General features: G+C 34.3%; 1 protein-coding gene across 1 annotated transcript; it reads right to left on the reverse strand.

Annotated features, from left to right (window-relative positions):
- Positions 1-864: 864 nt before the first annotated feature.
- On the reverse strand, positions 865-11721 carry LOC110651850 (type I inositol polyphosphate 5-phosphatase 8). Its single transcript, XM_021807301.2, has 11 exons — positions 11414-11721; positions 10455-10588; positions 10302-10386; positions 10142-10210; positions 9690-9777; positions 9179-9283; positions 8218-8707; positions 7909-8105; positions 7683-7791; positions 7369-7517; positions 865-1750 (listed from the first exon to the last, which is right to left on the reverse strand). The coding sequence occupies exons 2-11, from the start codon at positions 10482-10484 to the stop codon at positions 1459-1461; spliced, it is 1614 nt and encodes a 537-aa protein (XP_021662993.2). The 5' UTR covers positions 10485-10588; positions 11414-11721; the 3' UTR covers positions 865-1458.
- Positions 11722-12298: the final 577 nt, after the last annotated feature.

Genomic DNA, 12298 nt, shown 5'->3' on the forward strand with positions numbered 1-12298 from the left:
ATTTTTAAAATTTTGAAAAACTCAGTTGATCTCTTTTAAGATTTGAAAGGTTTGTTGAGATTCTTAAATTGTTGAGATTCTTAAACATTTCAAAGACTTGTATAACTATTAGTCTATATTTTATAGGCCAAAATAGAATAACAAAAAATTAATTCGTGTAGCTACGTTTTCTCAATATATATATTAAAATTTGAATTTATTAGTAATTATGTGTATCTAATTTATAACCAATAGATATCCATTGATTTTCATGCAGTCTTTACTTAATTTATATTAGAGAAAAATTATAATTCAATTATTTATTTATTTTTTAAAGTTAAAAGACTTATTTGTCTGTGAGAGTAAACAAACTTATTTGATCTATTTTTAAAATTTAAAAAACATATTTGATCTCTTTTAAAATTTGAAAATCTTGTTTAGATTCTGAAACATTTTAGAGACTTATATAACTATTAGTCCATATTTTAAAGACCAAAATAGGACAACAGAAAATTAATTCATCTAGCCACGTTTTCCCAATATATATATATATATATATATATATATATATATATATTTGAAAGATTTGTTTGGATTTCACAAAAAACTTGTATAACTATTAGTTTATATTTAAAGGTCAAAATAGAACACAGAAATTTGATTCATGTAGCCACATTTTCCCAATATATATACATATTAAAATTTAAAAGGTTTATTTAAATTTCAAAATATTTTAAAGACTTATATAATTATTAGTTTATATTTTAAAAATTAAAATATAATAACAGAAAATTAATTCGTGTAGCCACGTTTTCCCGATATATATTTACAAATTTTCTTTTCTAGAGATATATGAAAATTAATAACAGAAAATAAGTGGGCTATTCTCTGAAATTGCAACGTGGTGGGAAAGACTACATGATTCTCCAACAACATAAGATGAAAATTTAGAAAATTGGAAACTTTCACTGATAATACACTGAAAACAAAATTGATGGATCAGAAGGCTTACTGAGTCTCTCAAGACTACCAACTCCCATTTCCTGTAAAAGAAACTCTCTCTAGAGAGCAATTTCTACTTCCTAATTTACACTTAATCAAAATTTTCTAAGAATAACATCTGCAAAAGCTTCAACTTCCCTCAATCCCATATATTTACAAGTCAAAAATTTCAGGCATGCCGCTAGAAATGCACGCCAAAACCCCATTCGACAGCTCTTTCACATCAGAGCTATACAATAGAACTAGCTCTTCTCTTTTCACTTGATAATTTTTTACTGATAAAACAACAAAAATGATCTTTTTGGGCTATAAAAAGCCTAAATACCCATCGTGAAAACCGTCGCCATGCAGCGAAAGGCACGCCATTCCATACCGTAAAAATTCCGGTGATAATGGAAGTGCCTGGCCGGAGCGCATATTGGTGCTCGGTCTTATACTTTCCAAAATGAGGTTAAGATTCAGATGACTTTGTAATTATCATAGCCTGGGGGCTGTGTTAATGAAGCTTTGGGCCCTGGAAATTATCAAGAGTTCCTCTGCTTGGACTTTAGCCACACAAGCTGATTGCAAAACAGAACTTGTTGAAGATCTTTCTGGGCAGTATCTACCTGATTTATGGCAAGTGTTGAATCTGTTCACATTTGAATTTGACCGGTTGACTTGTACTGAGAATAAAGAATAAACAGGTCTATGGTCTGAGAATCTGGACTCGCCTCTCACATACCACATCTGTTTAAGACCTTCACCTTTCCACAAGATTCGGTCGCACCTGGTCATTGCATAAAAAGGAACAAGAAATGTTAGATGAAACGGATCACGTGCTAGGGTATTGAAACATGTGGGCAATTAAAGAATCGCAGGAGAGAGTAATCTGAAAGGCAAATGCTTGAGATCTACAAAGTCAACTTTAGCAATATATGACATAAAATAAAGATGGTCGGCTTGTACATGTCGTGCTTAAACATTTTCATTAATAAGAAAAACATGTCTCACAAACAAAAAAAAAAAAAAAAAAAAAATCATGACTTTTTACAAGCCAAAAAATGTATGCAGAAGCTTCCAGTCAACTCCACTTCATAAAACTGATGCCAGTATCCCAGCATACCATGTTGGCCTTGAGAGCATGATAATAGTAATTAATTGCAATGTCGGTAATTATCGAGTATTGCAGCTGGGGCCAGCAAGATACATTAACAAGTGAAGAAATAAAGTAAAAACAAGATTAGCGGTAAGCTTTATTATAATAATCTCTTTTTTTTTTTAATAAGCAGCTTTGCTATAACATATAATCTGTCCGAATATATTTGTATAGATTTATTCATTATTAATTTAAGAACAAATATATAAATACCACCCATTTTGCATATGAGGCCCATCATACATATTATATATTGAATATATAATAATATGAAATCCATACTATGTTTATGTATGGCATCTTTCAAAATGAAGACTTGTTGGACTATTTAATTACTTACTGTTTTTTTTTTATGTGGCTTGAATTTTGAATTGTAATTTGACTTAAAAGTATTGTAATGTGCCTCGATTGAGAAAAAAAGCAAGATCTGTAGTGGTAACGAAGAATGTGAGCCGACAAGCCCGGGCTCGAAACCCACCACTGATCTCTTTAAGGCTGCGGGGGCAACGCCCGTGCGATATGAACCGATATAAATATTCTGCCATTTGCGGTAGAGTTATGAGATATTCGGAAAATATACTGGGGTTAGGGTTTAAGAGTTTTGAGTGATTGTATTTTATTCTTTTCATCATAGTAGAACTTTTTTCTCTTATCTTGCCCGTGGACGTAGACCTTACGGTTGAACCACGCTAAATCCTCTGTTATTCTTCTCTTTTTTATACTGTGTGATTGTGCGATTTATATGTGTGCCTTAGATTTGTGTGCTTGTTATAACAAACTAGTATCAGAGCTTTGTGCACAAATGAGATTGAGAAGTTTGATGGTGAACCAAGTTTCAGTATGTGGAAGATTAAAATCAAATCTTCCTTGATCCTATAAGGTCTATGGAAGGCAATCGAGGATAACTTTTCAGAAGGTATAAAAAAAGGAGGAGAAGGCTGATCTGAAGGAAATAGCCTTGAGTACGATTTTCATGAGCGTAACTAATAATATCCTATGCGAGATTGCAGGTGAAAGCTCCGCGTCTACAGCATGGAAGAAATTATATGAGTTGTATTCTACCAAATGGCTGACCAACCGCCTGTATCTGAAGAAAAGGCTTTACAATCTAAGAATGAGTGAAGGTACGCCCATTAAAGAACATCTGAATTTTAATTCAATCATTATGGATTTGAAGAATATTGATATTAAGATAGATAGTGAGGATCATGCCCTTATTGTGTTATATTTTTTGCCACCCTCCTATGAGATTTTTATTAATACTCTATTGTATGGGAAAGACAGTATTTCACTAGACAATGTTAATAATTCTCTAAAATCGAATAAGTTGAAAAAAAATTTTCCATATAATAGAGAAAGATTTAAGGGGGAAGGTTTGGTGAGCATGGGAAGAACATATGCAAGGTTCTTCTAGTAGGAAGAAATCTAAGGCCAGATCTAAGTCAAGAATAAAAAAAAGCTAACTGTTTTGAGTGCGAGGAGCAAGGTTACTATAAGAGAGACTGTCCCAAGTTGAAAAATAAAAGGGAAAAGCAACTAGAAAGTTCTGCGAATATAGTTGATAGTTTTATCGATTCTGATGGTGATGACAATGCTAAAAAAATTTTATCTGTGAGTTCAGATCATGGAGAAAATTCCTGGATTTTTGATACTGCTCTACTTATAACATGTATTAACACAGAAATTGGTTTATTGCTTACAAACAGACGAGTGGTAAGGTGTTTCTGGGCAATGATCGTGCATTATCTGTAAAAGGAATTGTTAACATCAGATTGAGGATGTTTGATGGCATTATCAGAACTATAAAGTGCTGGTATGTTCCAAGACTAAAGGGGAACATGATTTCTCTTGAGACACTTGACTCTTATAGATTTAGATACCATATAGAAAATAGAGTTTTCAAAGTATGCAAAGGCTCTTTGGTACTCATGAAGAGCAGTTTGATTTCAGGATTATATTTTTTTCAGGGCAGTACAATTTCAGGGGAAGCTGCAGTAGCATTCGGAAGCAATAATCAGAATCAGACTCAATTGTGGCATCTGCGTCTTGGTCATATGAGTGAAAGAGGATTATCTATGTTAAGCAAGCGGGATTTGTTAGACAAGCAGAAAACAGAATCTATGGACTTTAGTGAATACTATGTGTTTAGCAAACAGACTAAGGTGAAGTTTGATAAAAAGGTAGTGCATAAGACCAAAAGAATGGTGGATTATATCCACTCAGATCTATGGAGTCCTAACAGAATATCTTCCAAGAGCGATGTTAAGTACTTCATGACTTTGATTGATGATTACTCTCAGATGTATAGGTGTATTTTCTGAAAATAAAAGATGAGGTATTTTCAATCTTTATAAAATGGGAGATGATGATTGAAAAGCGGACAGAAAAAAAAGTCAAGCGTCTTAGAACTAATAACGGGTTAGAATTTTGCAATCGTGAGTTTGATGCATTCTGCAATAATACCGCACTTGTACAAGAACACCACAACAGAATGGTATTGCAGAACGCATGGACAGAATGCTTTGTGATAAAAAATGAAGCATGCTCTCACATTCAGGATTAAGAAAGGATTTCTAAGATGAAACAATTAATACAGCCTATTTCTTGGTTAATAGATCTTCATCTATAGCTATTGAGTGCAAAACTCCTTTTGATATTTGGTCCCGTTCACCTGCTGATTACTCTCAGCTGAGAGTATTTGATTGCCCTGCTTATGCTCATGTGAAAGATGGTAAGCTTAAGCTGAGGACAAGAAAATGCATATTTCTAAGGTATACATTTAGAGTGAAAGGCTACAGGTTGTGGTGCAATGATCCAAAGTCTCCAGGATTAATTATCAGTAGGAATGTAACATTTAACGAGTCTGCTTCATTGGATAGTTAGAGGGAGAAGTCAATAATAGAATCAGATCATAGTGCCAGAGAACAGGTGAAGCTTGATATTGATACTTCAACAGCTCAGTCCAGTAATTCAGAAGATGAGGTGCAAGATCTTGATCAACAAGAGGATGCACCTAAGCAACAGTAACATGAACCATATAGCATTACAACTGGTAGAAAGAAAAGACAGATTAGACCACTGCAGAGATATGTATATGCAGATCTAGCTGTGTTTGCCTTGTCAGTTGCTAAGACAGTTGATGTGCATGAACCCAGCAATTATAAAGAAGCTATTTCTTGTTTAGATGCAGATCAGTGAGTTGGCGCTATGAGTAAAGAAATTGAATCTCTTCACAAGAATTAGACTTGGGAGCTTGTAACATTGCCTGAGAGACAGAAAGTGGTGGGCTGTAAAATGGGTATTCAAGAAAAAGGTAGACACTCCAGAGGTTAAAGCACCTCGATGTAAGACACGATTGTTAGCAAAAGGCTTTACTCAATGGGAGGGGATTGACTTTAATGAAGTTTTTTCTCCAGTTGTGAAGCACAGTTCTATCAGAGTCTTATTTGCTATGGTTGCTCTTCATGATCTAGAAGCTTGAGCAACTAAATGTGAAGATAGCATTTTTGCATGGTGCGTTAGAGGAGCAAATTTATATGAGTCAGTCTGAGGGATCTGTCATTTCAGGTATGAAAAATCACATTTGCTTGCTTAAGAAATCTTTATATAGTCTAAAACAGTCCCCTAGGCAGTGGTACAAAAGATTTGATACATTCATGGTTCGTAATGACTTTAATCGTAGTTCATATGATAGTTGTGTGTATCATAAGAAGCTTTCAGATGATTTTTTTATTTATTTGTTATTGTAAGTAGATGACATGCTTAATGCTGCTAAAAGTATGTCACAAATTAGCATTCTAAAAAAGCAGTTGAGTGATGAGTTTGAGATGAAGGATTTGGGTGCTGCAAAGAAGATATTGAGAATGGAAATTACTAAGGATAGAAGTATTGGGAAGCTTTTCTTGTCTCAACAAGCCTATGTTGAGAAAATGCTTAAGTGTTTCAACACGAATAATGCTAAGCCTATGACTGTTCCATTTGCTGCCCATTTCAAGTTATCTGCAGACATGTCACTAAAAACAAATAAGGAGATAGAGTACATTTCCAGTATTTCCTATTTAAGTACTGTTGGTAGCATCATGTATGCTATGGTATGCACCCGACCTGACATTTCATATGTAGTTAATATCGTGAGTAGATACATGGCGTGTCCTGGGAAAGAGCATAGGCAGGTAGTGAAATAGATTTTGAATTATTTAAAGGGTACTACAGATGTTAGTCTGACAAGAGGAGATCTTTGACAGGGCCAAGATGAGTGATTCAGTTGTTGGCTATGCAGATTCAAATTTTACAGGGGACTCAGACAAGAAAAGACCTTTGACAGGTTATTTGTTTACTCTTTCTAGAAATGCTATCAGTTGAAAAACAGTATTGCAAGCTACAGTTGCTTTGTCTACCACAGAGGCTGAATATATGGCCTTAGCAAAGGCAGTAAAAGAAGATTTATAGTTACAAGGTTCGGTGGGTGATCTTGGGTTGATACAGAACAAGCCAAAAGTGTTTTGTGACAGCCAGAATATAATACATCTCACAAAGAATCAAATATATCATAAGCGAACTAAGCACATTGATGTCAAATATCACTCCATTCGGGATATTGTATCTTAGGGGACTGTAGTTGTGCAAAAAGTCTCTATACATGATAATTCAGCAGATATGAAGACCAAAGGAGTCCCAATCAGCAAGTTTAAGCATTGGCTAGACTTGGTTGGTGTTTGTGGTGCTCAGTAATGCCCTTACGAGCGCATATGGCAAGACAGAGTGTTTGTAGTTATTTTATTGATGATTAAGGGAATTCAAGCCAAGAGGAAGAATTTTTATTTTTTATGTCTTTATGGATCCAAATTGTGATCCGACCCGAAAGTATAGGGATGCAATCCAATTGGGATAAAAAGTGAGATATGTGGTTGTATGGACTAGTATAAATATTGTAATATTCTGTTTGTGAGATATTCGAGAAATATACTTGGGTTAAAAGTTTAAGAATTTTGAGTGATTGTAACTTACTCTTTTTATCATAGTAAGTTTTTTCTTTTGTCTTGCCCGTGGATATAGACCTTACGGTTGAACTACGTTAAATTCTATGTTATTCCCTTTTTTTTCTATATTGTGTGATTGTACGATTTGTGTGCGTGCCTTATATTTACGTACTTGTTATAACATTTACATTATTAGAAGCAAACGTACAAGAGCTGAAAACTAATGAACTCATGGATTAAGGATAGAAAAATATTAGAAATCTTACGTACCAAGCAGGAGTGCGACGTTTTTCTTTAGATTTTGAGGTTTGGAGGACGTAATGATCTGAATTGTTGAGGTACTTGTAAGTTGGAGCGAAATATATCCTTCCTTCTTCCCATCCTTTGAACACTCGACCAGCTCTTTGCTCTATCCTTAGCTGCCATACAAATCCATATGCTCATATTCATTGTCCAAAAGAAAAGTTTGACATATATGGTTTATAGTTCTGTAGGTCCTCACATGGTGCAAAGGAAAGGTCTTTAGATAATTGGCATGAGAATGTAAAATTATGGGGCTAATTCTATTAGCGTCTTAAGTATACCTGATCTTTCTCTAAAAGTGCTTGCCAGTCTTTTTTCTTTAGAAGCTCATGTGTGTCTCCACAGCCTGCTGCAAGCCGATAATTCAAATCTCCAAGCCAAACAATTTTGCTGAATTGACGAAAGTATTAAAGTGAACTTAGGAACCTACTCAAAATATATAATCAACGAGGTACTTCATATACATATAACAAAAAAATTGGGAAATAGTAGAAAGGGTAGACTTACTCATGATCTAATATACTTTCAGGAGGTAGAGCTTGACCAAAACCTCCGCATGAATGAGAAAACCTCGTTTTCTTTAATATTTCAACGACATCTGAATTTCTTCTGATCTCATCACCTTCTTTCTCCCCAGAAGTCAAGTGCGTGCAAACAAAGCAGAATGTTGTCTGGTGCAATGTCATACTAACAGAAATGGAACCCTATTTACCAGAGAAAACATGAAGAGAAAATTAGATTGACGCTTTCGCTACAAGAAAGCAATATAAATAATTCTTCAACCTTATCAACTCATGTTCATTCCGCATATCTAACCTTGTTACCAAGGTAACCCATAATACCACGACCAACACATGAGACCTTCAAATTGCTAATATGTTTATAAAGGTCTAATCGAACCCACACGCATAAGAAGATCCCAACCATCTGCTTGCTAGCTGCTAGGCAGTAACGCCGCTGCATTGGACTGCCTGAAGAGATGCATGGTGGGCTAGGAGAGCCTTCTTCGCTTGAGCTTAAATTTGAATTCAAGTTTACTAATCTTTCCAAATCTTCATTCCCTAGCTCATCTTCTAATGAAAGCAGGTCAGAGAAGCTGAGTCTAGGTTTAATGCCAGCTTGTTGATCAGGCTGTGGTGAAGATGAATGCTTTGCTTCAGTCACATTGTTGTAATATTGAGGGATTTCCTGTTCATTATTGTTGCTGTTGAGTGCTTGTCGAATTAGGGAAAGCCACTTGACAGCTGGGCCATTGTCTTCTGCCCCAAGTACGTTCCCTGCATTCAGGGGCACAATTTCCTGGAACCTGAGTCACAACTGTGGGTAAGTCCCTGGTCAAGAGATCAAATTTACAAGTAAAAGAACTCGAAACTCTATCACACTCTAAGAAACTCTATCACACTCTTTAACTTTTGGATTGGAACTAAAGTTTTTAAAGAATGTAAGATTAAAACCTCATTTTTCAACCTCATTTTTTAAAAAAAAGTTTATAAACTCTATCCATACATACGGTGAGCGCTCATCTTCTAGCAATTAAATATAACTTTAAGTTCGTTGTTATTATAATTTCTTGTCCACTGCAAACTTCTTCCAGGGAAAAAATATCTGACAGGATTCTTTGCACATAAGACAATCACCCGACTATTAAATTACTTATAATCTATGCATAATCTAACTAATGCTTAGCAGGGCTTGCAGGGAATTTGCAGGTAAAACCGCAAGCAATGCAAAAAAAGAAAGGAGTACTAATTGGAATATTGGGAAAGAATTTGCATACCCTAGAACATAAATGTCAGCAGGAGCAGGTGACTTTAGCCAATCTCTCAAGTTAAGGCCCTCGTGGGGAGACTTCCCCCCAACATTCCATGTCCCCACGAACATACTGTATTAAGTTTCAAGGCAAATACAATAAATGATTATTCTATTTACCTCATAATGAACAATAAGAAATAAAAAGCTTTCACTTCCAAGAAAGAACTAGTAAAAATTCCAATCATTGATTGATAGCCAGCTAAGCATCTCAATCTTTGAAAATCTTCTTCTTCAACCCCACCGCGTAGTTCCTAAAATTTTTAATTATCAAATTTTAAATAATGAGATGTCATTTGGTGTCTTTGTTTTTTAATCATTATATAGCAACTATAAAATAAAAAATAAAAAATAAATTTAAAAATAAAATCAGATTTAACTGAATTAATTAGTATTAATCAAATTTATAATTTAATTAATTCAATGAGGTAATAACCTGAAAAATAAAATTACTGTTACAAGACAAAACGCAGCCGTACCTGAGATTGAGAGAACCGGTGGCAAGTGGTGCTTCCGGCTCCATTTTCGACCGTTTAAGTCCACAACTGGCTTCCATCAACCATCCCTCTAATTAATTAAAAAAAATACCGATTAAAATAAAATATAAATTAATAATTAATGAATTTTAGTTTAATGATATTAAATTATCCTAAATCAAACTAATTAAAAAAAATCCAAACAAGGCATAAGCATCTCCTAGACACCGCTATCCACGTGGCACAGTAGTGCACCTTCTCAAAGAAACGGGACCCAACCCAATACAGCGGACCATTTTTTGTTTCCGATGTCCAATTATATTTAATCAAAGTAAAGCCGTCGATCTGACGGTCCAGAGGAGCTAAGAAGTAAATTTTTGAGTACTGAGATTCGACGGTTGAGATCGAAATCAGTACGAAACTATTAGCAAAGCGCCGGTCTACAGTCAAATCACCTGAAAAATCTTCCGGTACGAAAACGTAATAGTCCTCGTCTGAGCAGCTCTTCCTTCTCGCAGTTTTATCTGCATGAAAACGAAACCGGAAACCGGAATTTATTTCAATCCGGCACAACAAATCCGATACGATATGAAACGCAAGAAACCAGAATTTTACCCTTTATGCAATAGTCGGAATGAAACTCGTCTGCTCCACTCTGTATATTTAGCCATTTCCTAGCAACTATTTTGGGCCACGCAGACTGAAGAAAATCAAATTTCAGCTCCGGTGGAATTAAGTAAAGTATCAGATTATAGTGAAGATGCATACCTTGGAGATCTTCCTCATCTCTGTTCTCATTGCTCGGCCGTCTGATCCGCAGAAAGTTGAAACCGACTAAAAATCTGGGTCTGAATCCAAAACCGAAAGTATAGCGAGTTCTGGATTGAGTAGTTTGGATATTTCTGTTGAGAGAGATTTTATTAAACAATGAAAGTCTACTAATGGAAACTTTATGGGTTTTGAAAAAAAAAATAGCAAGGACGCCTTAAAAAAAAGATCCAGTTGAAGAGAAAATGGTAAGCTTATATTTGTCTAATCAATAATTTGATTAAGAAGAAAGCTTATTTGTTTAGAAGAATTAGAAAACTGACCCATTTGCAGGGGAAATGGAGACAACTTACCAGAGAGAAACGTAAAAGAAAAGAAAATTGTTGTCAGTAGAATATAGAAATGCAAGATTAATAAAGAGAGACAGATAGAGAAGTGGCTAGGTTGATCCTTTATTAGTGATAGAATATTTCAATTTTAAGCTTTTGATTGAACCCTTTACAGAGAGGATGACAGAATGGAAGATGAAGATTTTAAACAACTAAAAAGATTCTGAGTAATAGATGCTTAAAGAGGAATCAAATCTTAATTAACCCATGTCGAAAAAAAAAAAAGAAAAAGTTGCCAACAAAAATTATAATATTGAAAAGATATTAGAACTCAACAGAATGATAGATCAAAGGAAAAAAGAAGGAAAATTGGAGCCAAAATTATGAAAAAAAGAGCCCAAGATCTTGATTTTAAATCAGAAACAAACAGAACTCACTGCTACAGAGGAATCAAGAAATCGGTACATTGTGAATAGAGAGAGGTCAATGACAATGCCAAATTATATTGAAATCAAGAAAGGAAAATGGAAAGTTTACCAGAAAAAGAAGCAATAATAATCGCTAAGAAAATTTAGTAAATATAAAAAAAAATTAAGAGAGAGAGACAGAGGAGAAGAAATGATCACTTACTGGTAAAAGACAGTTGAGAAAAGAAACGGAGGAAGTGAAGTTTGAGAGAAAAGATCGAACAGTGCAGGCGAGATTGAAAAGACTGTATCTTTCTGCTCACTTTGTCCTCCAAAATCGAGCTTTCCTTTTCATTGGTGTGTGGAGAGAGATGGAGAGAGAAAGAGAGGGCGTATTGGATTGGCTGGTTGAGACGAAGAAGAAACCCAGAGGGGGAAAGATTGGAGGCGTTCCTCGTAAATGCAAAAAGGTATTATTGTTTCTCAAATTTATAAGTGCTTCAGAAACAGATCAGAGAGAGAGAGAGAGAGATGAAAAAATGGGTTGCAAAGTAATGATTTCTTATTCTGCCGATTGCCAAACGAGGAGTTTTTTTATTATTTTTTTTAGGGGAAGGATTTTTTTTTATATATATTTTACTAATCCTTTTCTGTAACTGCAATTTGCTTTTTACAAAATATTCATATTTTTTATATGACCATACAGAGTATCCTTTGTAGTTAATTTTTGGACAAACATTGTTGCATGATCAGGCTTGATCAAGGAATTAGTTTTTGGATTTCATTGATTCAATTGAAAAATTTGGAAATCAATTCCTTAGACTCATTGACTACTAAAATCATCTATCAAATACATTCAGTAAAATTTTATTAACTCAAATTAATGATAAGTTAACTCGGTCACTAACTACGTGGGTAAAATAAATTTTGAATAATTTTTATAAATTATTTACATAAAATGACATATTTTTTGTATGCATATTAGGAATTGGTCAATAACATATCACAAGTCTTTAATTTTTATTGCCATCAATTAAGTCTTTAATTTTTTTTTTTATAAAATTTGGCAATTTATTAATTAAAATCATAAAATGAGTACAACATAATT

Source organism: Hevea brasiliensis, chromosome 5 (assembly GCF_030052815.1).
Source record: "Hevea brasiliensis isolate MT/VB/25A 57/8 chromosome 5, ASM3005281v1, whole genome shotgun sequence".
Taxonomy (NCBI): Eukaryota; Viridiplantae; Streptophyta; class Magnoliopsida; order Malpighiales; family Euphorbiaceae; genus Hevea; species Hevea brasiliensis.